This window comes from Brachionichthys hirsutus, chromosome 15, assembly GCF_040956055.1.
Source record: "Brachionichthys hirsutus isolate HB-005 chromosome 15, CSIRO-AGI_Bhir_v1, whole genome shotgun sequence".
NCBI lineage: Eukaryota > Metazoa > Chordata > Actinopteri > Lophiiformes > Brachionichthyidae > Brachionichthys > Brachionichthys hirsutus.
This window is the reverse complement of record NC_090911.1, coordinates 7643882-7660536: the sequence shown is the minus strand read 5'-3', so window position 1 is coordinate 7660536 and position 16655 is coordinate 7643882. Positions and strand designations below refer to the sequence as shown.

The window sequence follows — 16655 nt, the reverse complement described above, 5'->3', positions numbered from 1 at the left end:
TGTCGGGGGGGGGGGGTTCAGGGCCCAAAGTGAGCGGCGCCACACTCAACCCACTTCCGAGCACTCTGCAATCCGTCAGGCTGAGTGCTGAGATTTCTTCCCTCTCCGTCCTCCCGTTCGCTAAGGCCTAATTACAGCCTTAGATTGCCTCGGGGGCCAAGTCTCCAGAAATGGGGACCATGACAGATCCAGGAACAAACCACTCGGAAAAAAATAATAATTAAGCAACCCCGGAATTAGATGAAAGGTGGCCTTTGCCCCTTTTGGCTCTTTATTTTGTCTGCCGTTCAAACCACATCTAATAATCAGCAAATCATCGAAGCTCTGTGTGTGTGTGTGTGTGTGTGAGTGTGTGTGAGTGTGTGTGTGGGTGTGTGTGTGCCAGCCGGAGCAGAATCAAAGGGAAAAGATGATCGCATTAATCAAAGAGACCTTTGTAGCCGATTCAGCTGTGATGAGAGTCAAAAGCCCTAAAAACCTCAGACAGGGGCAATTATATAAGAGACGGTCACGAGACTAAGGGGGGGTGGGGGGGGGATAACGGTGACTGTATGGTACTTGTCATGTGAGCTGGAGCAGGCTCATTCCTCAACTGTCCCAGCGCGCCCCTCTTATTACAACACACCTACATACAACATATACAGTGCCACACCAGACACCCCCCCCCCCCCCCGCTATTCTAAATTCCAGGTAAGAATGGAGAAAGAGTTGGTTTGTACTTGAGGCTGAGGGGCGCACACACAGATCTCTTGCCAGGGTTAACCCAGGCGGGTACTGTAGACCTCCAGCTGATTAAACTGTGTGCCTTTCACTCTGTGAGCTTTGGCCCTGCTGCAGATTCTTCAGCTTTTCTTCATCGCCACGGTAACACCATCCTCTCTACCTCTGCACTGAACACAGACAAAATCACATCGGGAGGGGGGAAACAAGGAAAAAAGGAGCAATGTCACAAGATAATCCATCAGAATATGATAATACTGAGGGCAGCATGGTGGCGCAGTGAGTAGCGCTGTTGCCTCACAGCAAGAAGGTCACATGTTCAAAACCAAACTTTCTGTGAGAAGTTTCCATGTTCTCCACGTGCACGTGTCTGCGTGGGTTCTATCCGGGTCCTCCAGCTTCCTCCCACCACCAAAAAACCCCCAAAAACATTCAAATTAGGGGAATTAGTTACGTTAAATCAGTGTGTTTGTGTGATTGTCTAAAAGTATGTGGTTTAGGAATGCTAAAAACTAAAAGGCCGGTCTTTCACAATCTGTAACTTTTCCAAATACTTTCATCTTACTGAAACGTTCAACTAAAGGTAAACATACCCTGAACTATTTGTATAATTGATTAAATGATTTGTTTATTTTTGGTCAGATTAAGACAATTAATACAACTTAATATATATATATATATATTACAACCCAAAAAAAAGGAATAGGCAGAAGCAGTATATTTGAAATCAAGCACCCTGAACAGATAGAAGGGGTACATGCAGTACTGCAGCTCGAGTCTGTCTCCTGCAGGATGTATCGGTACATTCATGTTCACCTCCCCAGCAATCAGTCCCAGCCCATAAAATCTATCACTGGTGACAATTATTGCTGTGGGTGTTGTAGACTGTGTGTAATTATACATGCAGCTGTAACAGCTTCAAACAGACTCCTACAGTGAAGGAGAGCCTATAAAACAAATGATATCATGTCATGCTACGCTGGACATTTATCTTACGGCTCGCCTTGAAGGCAAGTTACATGATGGACAACCCAAGCAAATCACTGAAGACATGGCAGAACACAGACACACTATTACATGCAAAAAACATGAATTATCTTCACACTGGCGTAACCCTTTTTTTGTGGAATTGAAAAGTTATACTTCTGTTTTAAGATGATATGTAGCTGGGAAGAATGCCAGCGTCTCAGCGCGGCTGCTGATCAGGAATTTGGTCTGAGGACCAAAATGTTAGAATAAAGAAAATACAAAATTCATTTCGGATTTGGCCTCGGTGTGTGTGTTTCTTGTAGCGCTGAATTTTCATTTCAGTAAACTGGAAAGCTTTAATTATGGACGTCGCTGCATGTGCAGTGATGAAAATGGCACATTAATACATTATTATTACAAAAACACTGCTCACAAAATATGCAGAGCAGCACTTCGTGGTATTTTGAAGGAGAAACTGAGAACGTGTGTGACGTCCAGAAGCCAGCGTTCAGTAGTTGGTATATATTTAACCCACAGTGAGCGACTGGAGCCAACGCCGACCGCTCTCACAGCTTCATCGACAATCCAATCTGTTCCAATCATATCAAAATTGTTATAGTGGATGAGGATCTGAAGTGTGCACTTTGACAGAAGGCTATGTTAAACACATGTACAGTAATATCATGTGTGTGTGCGTGTGTGTGTGCACAAGCAAATTCTTCACACTCTCTCTTTATTGAGTGGCTGCTCTGCGGGATGACATTCCTCCGTTACCCCCCTGCTCCCGACGCTCTCCTCTGCTATGCTGAATATGCACAGGTGGCCCTTTCCAAGGGAGCGGGAGGAAAGTCAGCGGGCTTTTTTTTTTTTTCAGCTTATGAAACAAATGCTTGGCATTCCACTGAGCGCTGCTCTGCTGTAGGCCTGTCTGTTAACAGGCGGCAGAGCGCCAGGGGCTTGTTTGGCAACCGATTTGACATTGGCCTCCATGATATTTCAAAAGTGGAGGAACTGTACACCTCGCCTCTCCTGCTGTTATTCTTTTGAGGTATTTTAGGCATTTTGTGCAGGACTATTCCCTTACTCGTCTGCAACCAATTAATAGTGGAGCTAAAAACACGGCAGATGTAATTAGTCTGGAGGTTTCTCACTTACATGCATGGTATGTGTCCTGCTTTGTAGCGCTGACAAATCACCAGAACAGGCCCAACTATGTCACACGTCTTAGAAACAAGTCCAGAGACCACTGCTTTACTACAACAAGTACATAAGGTGTGTTCTTTTGTATTCTTTTTTTTGCACACACTGAGTACCAAGTCACCTTGAATTGTGTTTGGCTATGGATTTCCTTTCCATGTCCCGAAAGCTATAGTCTCTCTCACCTATACGGTCATGAGCTTTGGGTCATGACCGAAAGGACAAGATCCCGGATACGAGCGGGTCAAAATTAGTTTTCTCCTCTGGGTGGTTGGGTGCACCCTTAGAGACAGGGTGAGGAGCTCAGTCCCATGCAGGGAGGAACTCGGAGAGCCACTGGGGCATCAGTTTCGGATGCCTCCTGCAGCATGGACGCCTCCCTGGGGAGGTGTTCCTGGCATGTCCCACCAGGAGGACGACCCGGGGAAGACCTGGAGAGACTATGTCTCACGGCTGCCCTGGGAATGCCTCGGAATCCCCCCCCCCATCCCGGAAGAGCTGGAGGAGGTGACTGGCGACAAGGAAGTCTGCTGCTCCATTGCCGAGTTTACATTATGTCTTTCCCCTGGAAATCCCACAACCGGGACTATTTAGTCATTAGTCAAATGTTTACAACTCATATGAAGGTTACCCGTCACCATAGCAACCCACCCTGGATGGTTGTTATTAGGCCTGATTTGCAAAGGCTGTTTGAAATGTGGACTAGTCAGATCAAAGAGCATGTTTCCACTTTCTGTCGCTCCATCTCGGATGGGCCAAAGCCAGGAGAAGTCAGAGGAGTTTCTGAATGCTGCTGATGTGTGGTTCGTGCTTCTTATGGCGGCGTCTTACCTTACATTTTTTCAAGGGCAAAATCAGTATTGATCTTCATCCTCGCCCCTCATTTGCAGAACTTTCTGCAGATTCTGTGAAACTTTTGATGTTACTGAGGTGAATTCCTCAAATTCCTCGTCGTTGGATTATTTGCCCACAAAGTTTCACTCAGTTCACATCCTGTTTTATGACTGTTTTACAGAGCGTCTCAATTTCTTTGGCATCAAGGTTGTAAAATGTCGGCGAGGAAAAGAACAAAAGTCTCAAAACACAAAAGAGTACTTGTGTAGATTAACTTAATTTTAATTTAACCCCAACAACCACTTCATATTAATTCATGAATATAACAGCTATTGTTTGGGGGGGAAGGTTGTAGCTGGAATGTATAAAAACTTGACATCATTATCATCGTATGAAATAATTGACATGAGGAATTGTTCTTAGATTATGTATGATCAGGTGCATCTGCTTCATGGGCCACACACACACACACGCGCACATACACACACGCACAGGACTCACATCTGAGGGGAAAACACAATATTGCCATGCGCTACAAGAGTAAATACTGTATCCGAGACACACGCACACACACACACACACACAGAGTGTGTGCGCTCTTCAAAAGGACATTTGCTTCATTATATTCATGCGGGGTTTTGTTTCTGGAAAATGATGTGCGTAATAAATAACCTGACGACCGTATCAAAGATTGAAAAATAATCACAACATCTAGAGCCCAACGAAATGCGACAGGCTCGCTTCTGGCACCTTGACGCTCCATAACGGAGTCCTAAACGCACCGTAAGCTCGTCGGGGGTGTGACTAAAGTCACCGGGGTCTATATAGTGAGATGTTTTTGCGTGAAACAGAGAGCCCAGTGAAAAGTCAACACAGTTGGACGCTGCGCACCATGGATTCCTGCAGCTTTCGCGCACTTTGCATGACTTTTGTCCTGGCGTCGTTCGCCCGGAGATCAGGTGCGGGCGGACCGGTCATCAAATGCGAGCCATGTGACTTGGGAGCGCGGCTTTTGTGCAAACCGTTACCCAAGGATTGCGCAGAGAAAGTCCGTGAACCGGGCTGCGGCTGCTGCGCGACTTGCGCGTTGAGCTTCGGCCAGCCGTGCGGCGTTTACACCGGGAGATGCGGCTCCGGATTGACGTGCCAGCATCAGCCCGGCGAGACGAAGCCCCTGCAGGCTCTGCTTGAGGGACGGGGGGTCTGCGCAAACGCCACGAACAAGCGGCTCGTCGTCAGGCCACCACCTCCGGTCAACGAGCTGCCAGGTAATCCCAGTGCGCGCACCTTTTCCCCATCTCTGGGGCGCTTCTCGGGATTAACTCCTCCTTGTTAGATAATTGATTATGGAGGACGATTCTATTACGCACAGGAGACGCGCACCTTAATTACATGATATGTAGTGAGAGAGAAAAAGAAATAGCTCAAGGCTACTGTGGTGTTGGGGATATGGGGCCAAACGATCCGACCTTTGCCGACAACGCCACTTTAGGACTTTCAACCTAAAGAGCTATTTTTTTCATTCCTTTGGTCCCCAGCTCGTTTTAGCGGGTTCCCCACCCACAGGTCCGCTCACAGCGACGACCAGCACGGCATTCAACAATTCAAAACATTTATTTAACACCCTAAAAAACTTCCTTAAAAACACTCTACAAAAGAAAGGGAGAGACAAGACAGTGACAATCCACGGCCAACCTGCCCTCGACGGGGAAAACACGAAGACAGGAACGAGGGAACGAGGGAGGAGAGGCACCTATATACGCCCCCCCCCAATCAGTGGCAAATGGGCCACAGGTGCTCCCTCCCACACCTGCCTGCCTAATTACATCCCATCCGGTTACGCTACAATCAACATTTGATTTCACCCAAAATAGTTTCTTCATAGGGCGGTATGGTGGCGTAGTGGTTAGCGCTGACGCCTACCGGATGTGAATCCGATCTGTTAAATCTGAGTTTGTATGTTCCTCCCACCTCCAAAAATAGTCAATCTAGTTGAATTAATTATTCCAAATTGTGCGTCGTGCGTGCGTAAGTGATTGTCTGTCTATGTGTGGCCCCGTGATGCGCTGGCGACGTATCCGAGTTGGCCCCTGCCGCTCTGCCATAGCAAGCTGGGATAGGCTCCAGCAACTTCCGTGACCTGCAAAGGGGAAAACGGAAGAGGATGGATGGATGGATGGATGGAGTTCTTTCATTTGTGCAAGGACAAAACATGAACGTCCCTGAATCAAAGATTAAATGTTGATTTTTAGGATTATTTTAATTGTGAGAGGATAAAACTATTCAGCTTGCAGAATCAAATGTTTCCACCAACCGATATATCATCTGAATGACAGAATCTAACTATTTGCACATATCAGCATCAAATAAATATCTTCTATTCGGAAGATTGTGCATCCTTGGGTGTCGTGTCGTGAATCAAATGCATGTCCTCCCCAAACTTCAGTAGAGAACGTCGAGACTCAGGACGAGGAGAGGAATTCCACCGGCCCGGGCCTTCAGACCTTGTACAGCACCCACAGACCCTTGGGACCCCTGAGACCTCCGCTTCACCCTTTCCTCCCCTCTGCCAAGTCAGAAGTGCTCGGACGGGAGCAGCAGAAGAGAACCCAGAGCTTTAAGATGGAGGAGCTCCCGGGACCACTGATCACAGACCAACAAAACTTCTCTCTGGAGACCAAACAGGAGCCTGATTATGTAAGTACCGCAACCAATATTTTTCTGTCTTCAGAGCAAACTGGAGGAATGTTTTTCTCCTCCTCCTCTGTGTTTTGGTGTTTTTCTCCCCCCCCCCCACCCCCTGTGGGTGATGAAATGTTTTGGGTGGCGGTGCTGATGCTTGGCAGGCATCATGTGCAGTAGAATGGCATGGGACTGAGCGGGCACGATGGCCCTGCGGCTGACCTGGGTCAGGCGGTTGTTTGGCCACAAGGCGTCCGCGTGCCGGCTGTACTGGGAGCCGACAAATGATGGATTGGCCTAAGAGACTGCCTGTTGGGAAGCCCTGCTGCTATTTTGATCTTCTCCTTTGGCCAGAGAAGTGAGCACACACTGGTAGCGGGGCTGCTTTGATTGTGACTACTTGAACGGTAAAGCCTATTGGCTGCACATTGGCACTCTTTGAATTCAACTTATCCTCCATCCTTTGTTTAAAGTTCAAGACTTCTAAGCAGCTTTGGCAAACTGCTAATCTGCTGCGAGTTGATAAAATGAATTAATCTCTCATTCATCCCCTCTTTCATATTGCAGCCACCATTGTTTGGGTCTTATACAAGCAGGGCGGTGTGCGATGCAGTGCGACACGGCTTTGTTAACGTCTTCATTAAAGGTGCAAAAGCATTTCTGCTGGGGAATTATGATCATTTGTATTGGTGGCCTGCTTGCAAGAATCATATCAAAAAAATAAATAAAATAAATAAAATAAACAATAAAACATTAACAACAAACTGAAAATTGGGGTCAAAAATCACACTTCAAAATAAGATATCATGCAAAATTGACATCAGCTTCTTCTCTCTTGAGTGTCTTGATATTTTGGAGATGTTTTGGTTTTGGTGAAGGTACATTAACTGCTGGGGGTGTCCCCTCGTCCCACAGGGTCCCTGTCGGAGAGAGATTGAGAGCATTCTCAGCAGCCTCAAGATTACAGACATTCTCAACCCCAGAGGATTCCGCATACCGAACTGTGACAAGAAAGGCTTCTATAAGAAAAAGCAGGTAAAAAAAAAAAGTCCCATTTCTAGGACGACCATTGACTGTATGTTATACATTCATATGTCCATTTCAAGAGATGTGTCAAATGATTTGAGAATCCACTCAGGAAAACAAAAAGGAAATCATCATTTCCTTATTTACATGCTGCATTAATTAAGATTTGAAATCCAGTGACTCACACTTTGGGTCTCCTGCAGCCCAATTACAGATCTGTAGCTGTAGTCTTGTATGAAATGGTAGTTATTAGAGCCTCATCATTGCACCACCACACCAGTGAGGTAGACCCTGGCCACTGGCTCTGGAGACAGGAACCACAGGGGCCAAACCCCAGTGGGATTGACGGCTGGGACGATGGCCGTTTTAACGGCAACCCTCCCAGGGAGACAGACGTCAAGGTGGCCAACCGGCATCCAATGCACTCCCCCCCCATAATTGCTGGACTTTTGAGAAGCACACACAGAAATAGAGCTGCAGCCATCTCCACACTCACATGGTTCACCCGCGATCGGGTTGTAATAAATGAGTACTTCTGACGCATTCATATGGAGGTATTTAAGGCTCCCGCGCCACTGCATCACCAACATAGCAGTCGCTCCTGCTTAATGGAAGTGCTCTCTTTGACCTGCAATCATCTCATAACAGGTCTCATAATGCCAGGCTCATTGTCTTTGTTTATTTAGAGTGGGACCTAGTGTACTTCACGAGCCCTGAGGCGCTGAAGCAATGGCAGGCATTTAAATTTGGTTAGTTTAATTTGAATGTTTGCATGATTTTTTCTTTTTTTTTTTTAATGCAAAAGCATCTCTTATTACAGTTCTTAATAACAGCAAATTCATTCGCATTGCATGAGAGCCCTGCTCCGGCTCAGATCGGCCTTTCAGTCCACCCTTGCTGCTGAAACGTGAATGAGGGTGCCCTCCTTCCTGATCGGCTCGGCCTCCTCTGAGGGGCAGCAGCGCCGTCGCGCCAGCCTTTGAAATGAATGGCTGCATGTTTTACTAGAGCGGAGGCTGACCTTTAGTAAAATTGGCAGTAAAATAACAGTCCTTGGGTAGCCCCACAGACTCTGTAAGTCATTTGTAGTACCCATAATTTGGAGCTGTGGGGTATAATCAGCAACAGATGATTCGCACTGGCCACCAGCGTCTGAAAATAGATCTCGGTTCTCAGTTGTTCACAAATGGGACTAAGCAAATATTTTACCAGGTTTCTGTTTACCTTAAAGGTCTCTATATGTGTGTGTAACAGGAGGTAGACCATAAAAGCAGCTCAAAATACCACAGTGTGTTGGATAGCCAAGGCTGCATCGACTCAGCACAATCTGCCCATTAATGCCTCTTGTTCTCCTTGGTTGAGCAAAGTGCCTTGTTACCCATAATGCTGCACATTCACCTGGATCTGCACATTTATCTGCTTCCTCACCCTAGTTTTCTCTTCCTTCACCTTCACCTCATCCCTTTCCCTTCACTTTCAGTGTCGTCCATCCAAAGGCAGAAAGCGGGGCTTCTGCTGGTGCGTGGACAAGTACGGGCAGCCTTTGCCAGGCTTTGATGGAAAGGAGCGAGGAGACAGCCAGTACTACAATTCCGAGAGCCAATAGGAGCAGGGCAGGATGGAGGGAAGGAGGGAGGGTGAGAGCGCACAAAGAATTTTAAGCAAATGTAGACGCTGAGGATATTGGGAGAGAGAGGTCAAGAGATGGCTCGGCCGATAAATGGATGTTTGCTGTTCCTATCTGTTGTCCGTGGGACCTTTTCCGAGGCGGAAGGAACAGAGGAAGAGTACCAGGTGGGAAAAAAAGGCCTCAAGATACAGTCAGGACTTTGTTTTTTTTATAATGGATGGAGCCTTCATAAGCTGTTTGTATTTGACCCAAGAAGGACGACTCCAGAGAAGAGGATAAACTTAAAGCATCGAGCTCAGAGGCCTTAGCCTGGCTCTAAAAACAGACATTTGTACTTGTCTCAAATATTGATGAGCGTGCTCTTCGCGCACGCACAACCAAGTGGCTTGCATATGTGCCAATGCCAGTGATGTTGTAATTGTTGTTCTAAACATTATGTGTCACCACAACAACCATAAAATCTTTGTTTGCATGTCGGTCTTTCGGAGTGTGAGTGTGTGTAGCCTTACTATGAATTCCATTTCTTCCTGAAGTATTTCAAGTCTTGTTCTCAAGCTACAGACAAATGGACATTTCCTTGAATCTGTTGTGTGATTGCTACTGTTCTGTTGTCACTTTGCATAAACGAAACATTTGGGATAGAGGCCATAAAGCGTTATTTCTGATCTCTGTGTCGCTAGTGATCATTTTCATCACTTGCCTTGGTTTGAGTAAACACGCTATTTGCATGTACAATGCAACCCTGAAAGGTCTATTTTTTACTTAATAAAGGCAGAATAAAATTATTCAGCCTTTGCATTTTTCTTCTATTGTCTTGTCTTGCCGTAAAACCTTCCATTTTTTAATTTTTTTATTTAAACAGGAGCCCATGCTGATTAAATAGCATTTTAATAGGATGCACAGCCATGGAATTACAACAGTATGTACACGGTTTCAAAAAAACCAATAATAGAATAGCAGCACTCCTGGTAAATAGCATTCACAAACAATTTAGGTTCACCGACACACAAATGAATAATAATAAATACTTGAACATATGCTCGACGAGGCCAAAAATAAGACACGTAAATGAGAATGATGCAAATGAGAAAAGCCCTCAGTTATCCTCTGCTAAGTCCGTGGGCCTGCAGAGACTAGTGGAGGTAGACAAATGCAGAACGACCCGTCCCAAACCTCACGGTGGCTTCGGGTGAGTCCTGACATGTTTGTGCTCGGCCACCAGGCGCATGCTTGTGGCACTTTAAGTATCCCCCCCCCCAATACCCATTGAGGAAACGCCAATGAAGATACATTCAGACAATGTCAACATGTTGAATGAATGAGGGGCTGTGTCGCTTCGTGCCGCGCACTGCTCCGGTTCTGAATGAATGAAAAGTAAAAAATAAAAAAAACCTGATCTTGAAGAGGGCTTGGCAGAGCTGCAGATCTGTGGTTGTGAGCAACGGAGTTATTTAGTCAGAAACACAAATGTATACAGTGTTGCCTTATTTACAATCACAAAAATAGGCAAACATATAAAAAAAAAAAAAGAAACATCTAAAAATGACAAATGGTTAATGTGAGAATATACAAGCGTTGAATAAATAAGACTTGATAGATACATACATCATGTAAATAAAACCAGAGGAAATGTCACCCCCCCAAGCACTCTGAAATGGGCCGTGACATTTCTGGGTGAATGAGTGAGTTTTTGTTTAAGTACTATTTCACTCTCTTTTTCTTCTTCTTCTTCTTCATTTCAAGTTATGAATGGCGTTTCGTTGTGCCTGTGTGTGTGTGTGTGTGTGTGTGTGTGAGGTTAAACGGTGACAACGGAGCCGGTCCTTCAGCGGGTGCCTTCTTGGTGACACTCTGAGTCATCGAGCAGGTCGTTTGTTTCTGAGATCTTCTTCCCATTCCAGGAAGACACACACCAGCAGCGGGTGGGTGGTCCGACCAGCGATGACTCACACTGGGAGAGAAAGAGAGGAAAAAGAGGTGAATGAATAAGTCGCCCAGGAGCACAGAGGTGAATCTCAACAGGTGGCGTGAGCTTGATTTTGTGAGGTCATTCATATTTCTCACCTGCTTGGCCTTGTAGAAGCCGTGTACGTCACAGTTGGGGAGGTAGAATGTTGTGAACCCCTCTCCCATCTTCTTCTGGGAGTTGTTTATCCGGTCCAGTGCTGCTTGTAGTTCAGTGTGACAAGGACCCTGTGAAAAAAAAGAGAGAAATACTATACTAACACTGCATGGATTCACTTCATACTTATCCTAGTACTCTCGCTCTCTCTCTCTCTCAAATATCTATAGCTCCTCAAAACCAAGTGCCCCCTCTAGTGGAAAGATGGTGAACATAGTCTTTTTCATAGTCCCCCCTCACCTGTTGCACTAGTACTTTGTGGATGGCATTGAGCTCTGCGTTGTCTTGGTGCTCAGCAGGGATGTTGAGACCCAGAGAGTCATGGTCAGCCACTTCAACTTTCTCTGTGCAGAGAAAGGAAATAAGAGTTGAAAATGAAAGCTAGAACGGGTCTGTTTATAGTAGGATCACAAATGCAGCAAAAGACAAATTGTGAAGAGAGACAGCCACGGAGCTGCGAGCCTACCTTGGTTCAGATCATCGGTGCAGACCCCGTGGCCTCTGGTCAAAGCGTGGAGCGGCCTGGCCTCACCGGCCCTGGGAATGCAGCGGAGACCCTCACCACAGCGGGCCGTGTGAATCCCGCAGGAGGCTCCTTTCTTCAGAGCGCAGGCCATGCAGCAGCCACAGCCGGGCTCCCTCAGCACCTGCTGGCAGTCCGTCGGGACGGCGGGACAGCTGTTCAATTTGTCTTGGGTGCAGGGGCCACAGCGGATGGGCTCCGGCCCCACCACCGGGGACGTCCTCACCACAACCAGGACGAGCAGAATTGACACTGCTGCGACCAGTACAAGCTTCTCGTGTAATCCGGGCATTTTCAGTAATCTCTTTTTGCTTTTTTTTAAGACTTGCTCTGCTGCTCAGCGATGACTGCACTTTTCCTTTTAACCTGGTTTCTGCGAACCAGCAGTATTTATATGGAGATCTGGCCTCCAGAGGCATTAATGATTGACACGCGCCACACAAATTTGTGAAAAAGCTCCTGTAAACAGTGGACGACCCCGCTTGGACGTGCGTGGATCTGAGTTCACTGGGGCTGCCGTCAATATTGACACTAGAACATGACGTGATTGCACATCAAAACAACCCTGTTTTCGGGGGGGAGCACATTACCGATCTGTGCCTTTGAGCTTTAGGACAACACTTGCATGAAGACCAGCTTTTGAAGACGTGCGTCAGTGAAGCATGATGAAGGACAAACGAGGACAGCGCTAAATCGAAGACGTTACAGCCTGTGGGATTTTAAACACTTTGATCTTTCTTGATCAACACTTATCTGATGATGTAATGCGGACAGAATTTTACTTTGACACTGTTTTCCGCACTAAAACCTTATTTGTCCCTTTGGTGAAGGATCCTCTTATCAGGCAGACTGACAAACAAGATCATTCACCTTTAGCGTTGCGTAACCCCGCCATTACAGGTTGCACTGCGAGGACAACATGTTTGTCTGAAGAGGAACGGCGGCAGCAAGCGATTGTTTCTTAGGTGTAGTATTTGTCGTAACTATATGTACAGCAAAGGCCAAAGCTCTATTTGTGTCACACACATCAACACCATTCTTTCTGTGTACTCCAAGTAGCTCAAATCGTTTTTATTAACACTGCGGTCATGTACAAATACAAGGGACAGTTGATGAAGTCACAGCTGCAGGCAGAAGTCCGTTCAGAAGAAGTTGACATCTCTTATATTCACACACCTCAAGCTACTGTGGAAGAGATCCCCAGCTTGAGATCTCAGACCTCCAGAAAACGGCTCACAGCAGCCAAAACATCATCATCACAGTCAAAATGGAGACCACTGGGCTCCTTCTTCATCTCTGCAAAGAGGAAATATCCCAAAGGCGCTGAATCATGTGAAAAGGGCCTCCGTCGGTTGAATTCGTGGATGGCAGCCAATGCCACCGTGGACTTGTGGGTTGGAGCATTGTGCTGGCGGTAGAATGCTCCTCTTGCCGGTTTCCCTTCACCAAATCTTCTTGATTTCCTCCCAGAGCCGACTCGAGGGATCAGCGACGGCCCTTCCCTCCCCCCCAGGTAGCCCATCAACGGCTCGCCCTTTACATCCTAGAAAACAGAGGTCATCCCTTTTTTTTCCCATTCGTTTAATCAACAGGGACAGCGCACATTAATAAACATTTCTGTAAAAGTGCCAGAATTGGCCAAAAGGCTATTTTTCATCTGTTGTCCCTTTACCTTTCATAAATCACTAAATAGTTTTGTGTGATGCATAAATGGACATTCAGGAATAATAACAGTGACAAAAACAGAGCAGAGGAAAGGACAGTTCAGATTCAATGTACTTTTGTCTGACTGCTCCTTTTTGCCTTTATATTTTCTTCACATGAAAAACGTGACTACATACTCTATATTTGTCACAGTTCCACAATACTTAAATATAAATAAATGTTGTCAACCGGAACTTGATGTTTAACTGTATAGTGAGGAGTCAGCTCTCCCTCATTCCTCGTCTTGTTTGTTCTCTCCATCTGTCTATTTTTATTGTCCCTAAACAGAGATGTTGATTTCCTATAAATAGCTTCCAGCTACTTAATTTTGACGACCCTGGGACACGTTTCCAGTTTGTGACATTTTCCAAGCAACTCTGTTAGAACAATTTCTTTAGTGAGACAGGAAGCCCAACGCAGGCAGTTTGAATGTCATGTTTTTATTCTTTACCTTTTAACAATTTTTCTTTTTTTTTTTTAAATTGTCTGCATTAAACTGCCTGAAGGGACCTTATGTTGTGTTAAGATGAAAAAGATAACTTGAAAAAAGCGAAAGGGCTGGAAGTTGCTTGGCTTGAAGTTTTAATGCGCCAACAAAAAAAGGGAAACTGAAAATAGTTTCCATACTGCAGCAAATTAATAAAAAACATTGTGACAAACATTTTGATTGAATCCAAATTTAATCAACGCTGACACACAAAAGGGTGAAAACATTGTCATGCCGCAGTGCATACAGCAAATAAATGGGAACATGGACGAACACAAAACTCCAACTCTCATTGGCTTGCAACAGCAAAAAAAAAGGACTTTACTGCATCAGCGTAAAACCGTGTCCGCATCGCCAATCTACTCAAACACCAGCTGGTGGGTCGTCGCCTCCTCGATGTTCACCATCAGGTCCTCCAGCCACACGGGAAAGGACTCCTTTCAAACACAGCAGAGGACGTTGTTGCCAAGATAATCCATGCTTCTTAAAAATGTGAACAACTTTGCTTAAAAGGGAAAACTCACAAATGAAGATGACCCCTTGCGACTTTTCCTGTGTCTCTTCTTCTGCGCCGGCGGTTTAGGGGATGTCCGTTTTTGCCATGTGATCTTGGGGATCTTACAAACAGAGTGTCATCCCCTTCCCCTTTGAGTGTCCTGCCAAATATTCAATCAGACTTCTTACCTTCACTCGAAGCTCTCCACCACTAGACCGCCTCTCATTTCCTATGCTCGCCTGTTTGGGTGGAATCCCTTCATTGCTTAAACTGGATGCAGAGAAGCTCGCTGTGATTTCCTGCTGGCTACTTATTGATGGCATCTGAGGGAGACTCCCTTGGCTGCAAAAACGAGGGCGTCGCCTTGGTCTCATGACCTTCAGCAGATCATCTTCGTAATCGCCACTCTCCTCTCTTGCCGTCACATTCTTGGTCTCCCCGCCGAGCTGGCTTCCTTCAGTTTCACCCTCTTGCTCGCACTCTTCCTGTATTGGCTCCAGGTGCGGCCTCTGCTCATTTGCATTCATGTTATTGTTTCACATACTGACACAAGGCCCATTTAATGAAGATGTTTTAACTGGAAATTTTTCCAAATGTACATAAAGCAGAACAAATGTGGGTTGAAACTTACATTTTGGTGCAGAGCATCCATTTAGCTGGGAAGACAGTGTTTTCCTCTGAGACTCTGGAGTTCCAGGCTCTCATTAGCTGATTATTAGAATCAGGTGGAAGAGCTGAAACAGGTGGAAGCTGAAGTCCTCTAATATAAAATATTGGTTCTGTAATAAATATGTGGGTTTGTGGTAAAAACCATGGCAAAACTTTATATTGCTTTTAAAGCCTCAAAAAAAATGTTAACAAAGAAATTCAAATAAAAATGTCAACATACAGATGCATGAATTTTCTACAACTGCTTCTCCTGTGCGGTTTTCCTGGGGAGCTGCAACTTATCCCAGTGATCAGCCCCCAGCTGATTCCATCTACAGACAGACAATCATTCATTCACGATCACGTTCACAACTACAGCCAAAGTAGGACATTTAAACTACACACAGGTGTGGCTCCCAACCCAGAGCCCTCGAGTTGAAAGACTCAGATAACAGATATAATCTCATTATTTTCTTTTTTTGTTGATTCATTTTTTTTGTTAGTATCCTGCCAACATTTAAAACACCTACTCAGACTTTGGTCTAACCTAATGGAATGCAACTATTCATGGACGTCACAACCTGATTGTCATCCTGACCTTATTTGGGCCTGATGACAGCAGGGAGGTGCGTGTTGTCACCTCGGACTCCCTTTGTTGCTTAATGTCAACATGAATTCAGGGAACTCGGCAACAGCAATGGTCAGCTTGGACTCCCCCCCCCCTTAACTGGAGGCCTGAAGTGTGAGCTCATAAAATACGTCAACACCATGACTCAGCTCAAGTTGTAAATTAACTGAGCAGAACTGACGTGGATTTCAAGGCTGTAAAAATGGCGGAAGAGGCTAGGTATTGGTTGATTTATCCGAGTGAACCTCCCCAAAAAAAGTGTCTGTTTAGGACATCATGACATGATGGCTGTGTCATTGTCTTCTATATTTTGCTGTAGAGAAAGAGACAGCTGTTACCGTAAGATTTATAAATTATGGTGTAAAATGAAATTTCACTCCTTGGAAATAACAAGGAAAAAGTGGCTGTAACTCTTTGGCTGTACTGCGTGAGCTTCAGGTCTCGGGTACGAACGAATATTTTGTTTGAGATTGAAAACCCTAAATTTACAGCACAATAATTTACAACATTTACAGCATTAAAGCCCCAAACCCGTTTAGATCTCGGTAGCAAAGCATTTTTATACATCATACTGTGCGCATATTTGATATTTTATACACCAATATTCCCTTTATTACAAAATATTCAATCATTTGACAGTTTTTGGCTATTTACAAAAAGTACGATCTGTATATCAAAGTGAATATATCTAAAAAAAAGGCAGGTTGCAATCACTGTAAGCTCATTGAATAAGGCAAAAAACATCATGTATTTACACTTTTGCAAATCAAGATCTACGATGACAAAGATATAGGCTATTGAGATATATTATTAAGTCTGAGTCTGTTTCTGAGGTGCTAAAACTGTATTTATTTTTCAAATGTAGCTTAAATGAAATGATCAAAAAGAAGCTGGAAAACAGTGATGTGTGCCTGAAAGACGACGGATTCAGGCACCTCGTAGAAAGGTGTCAGCCTTTTCGACAGGCTTAGGCTAAAGTCGTGCATTTG

The 16655-nt window shown here is 45.2% G+C and overlaps 2 protein-coding genes across 2 annotated transcripts; one reads left to right on the top strand and one right to left on the bottom strand.

Moving 5' to 3' along the window:
- Positions 1 to 4612: 4612 nt before the first annotated feature.
- LOC137904405 (insulin-like growth factor-binding protein 3) lies at positions 4613 to 9034 on the top strand. Its single transcript, XM_068748582.1, has 4 exons — positions 4613 to 4988; positions 6167 to 6417; positions 7318 to 7437; positions 8909 to 9034. The coding sequence occupies exons 1-4, from the start codon at positions 4613 to 4615 to the stop codon at positions 9032 to 9034; spliced, it is 873 nt and encodes a 290-aa protein (XP_068604683.1).
- A 1849-nt stretch (positions 9035 to 10883) lies between these two features.
- LOC137905028 (insulin-like growth factor-binding protein 1) lies at positions 10884 to 11995 on the bottom strand. Its single transcript, XM_068749250.1, has 4 exons — positions 11647 to 11995; positions 11421 to 11524; positions 11123 to 11251; positions 10884 to 11009 (listed from the first exon to the last, which is right to left on the bottom strand). Exons 1-4 carry the CDS (start codon positions 11993 to 11995, stop codon positions 10884 to 10886), a joined length of 708 nt encoding a protein of 235 aa, XP_068605351.1.
- Between the last annotated feature and the right edge of the window lie 4660 nt (positions 11996 to 16655).

Coding starts and splice junctions, on each gene's coding strand:
- LOC137904405 (XM_068748582.1), top strand. CDS start 4,613: ATGGATTCCTGCAGCTTTCGCGCACTTTGCATGACTTTTGTCCTGGCG. Junction 6,418..7,317: donor CCAAACAGGAGCCTGATTAT/GTAAGTACCGCA, acceptor CTCGTCCCACAG/GGTCCCTGTCGGAGAGAGAT. Junction 7,438..8,908: donor GCTTCTATAAGAAAAAGCAG/GTAAAAAAAAAA, acceptor CTTCACTTTCAG/TGTCGTCCATCCAAAGGCAG.
- LOC137905028 (XM_068749250.1), bottom strand. CDS start 11,995: ATGCCCGGATTACACGAGAAGCTTGTACTGGTCGCAGCAGTGTCAATT. Junction 11,525..11,646: donor CACCGATGATCTGAACCAAG/GTAGGCTCGCAG, acceptor TTCTCTGCACAG/AGAAAGTTGAAGTGGCTGAC. Junction 11,010..11,122: donor GCTTCTACAAGGCCAAGCAG/GTGAGAAATATG, acceptor TTTCTCTCCCAG/TGTGAGTCATCGCTGGTCGG.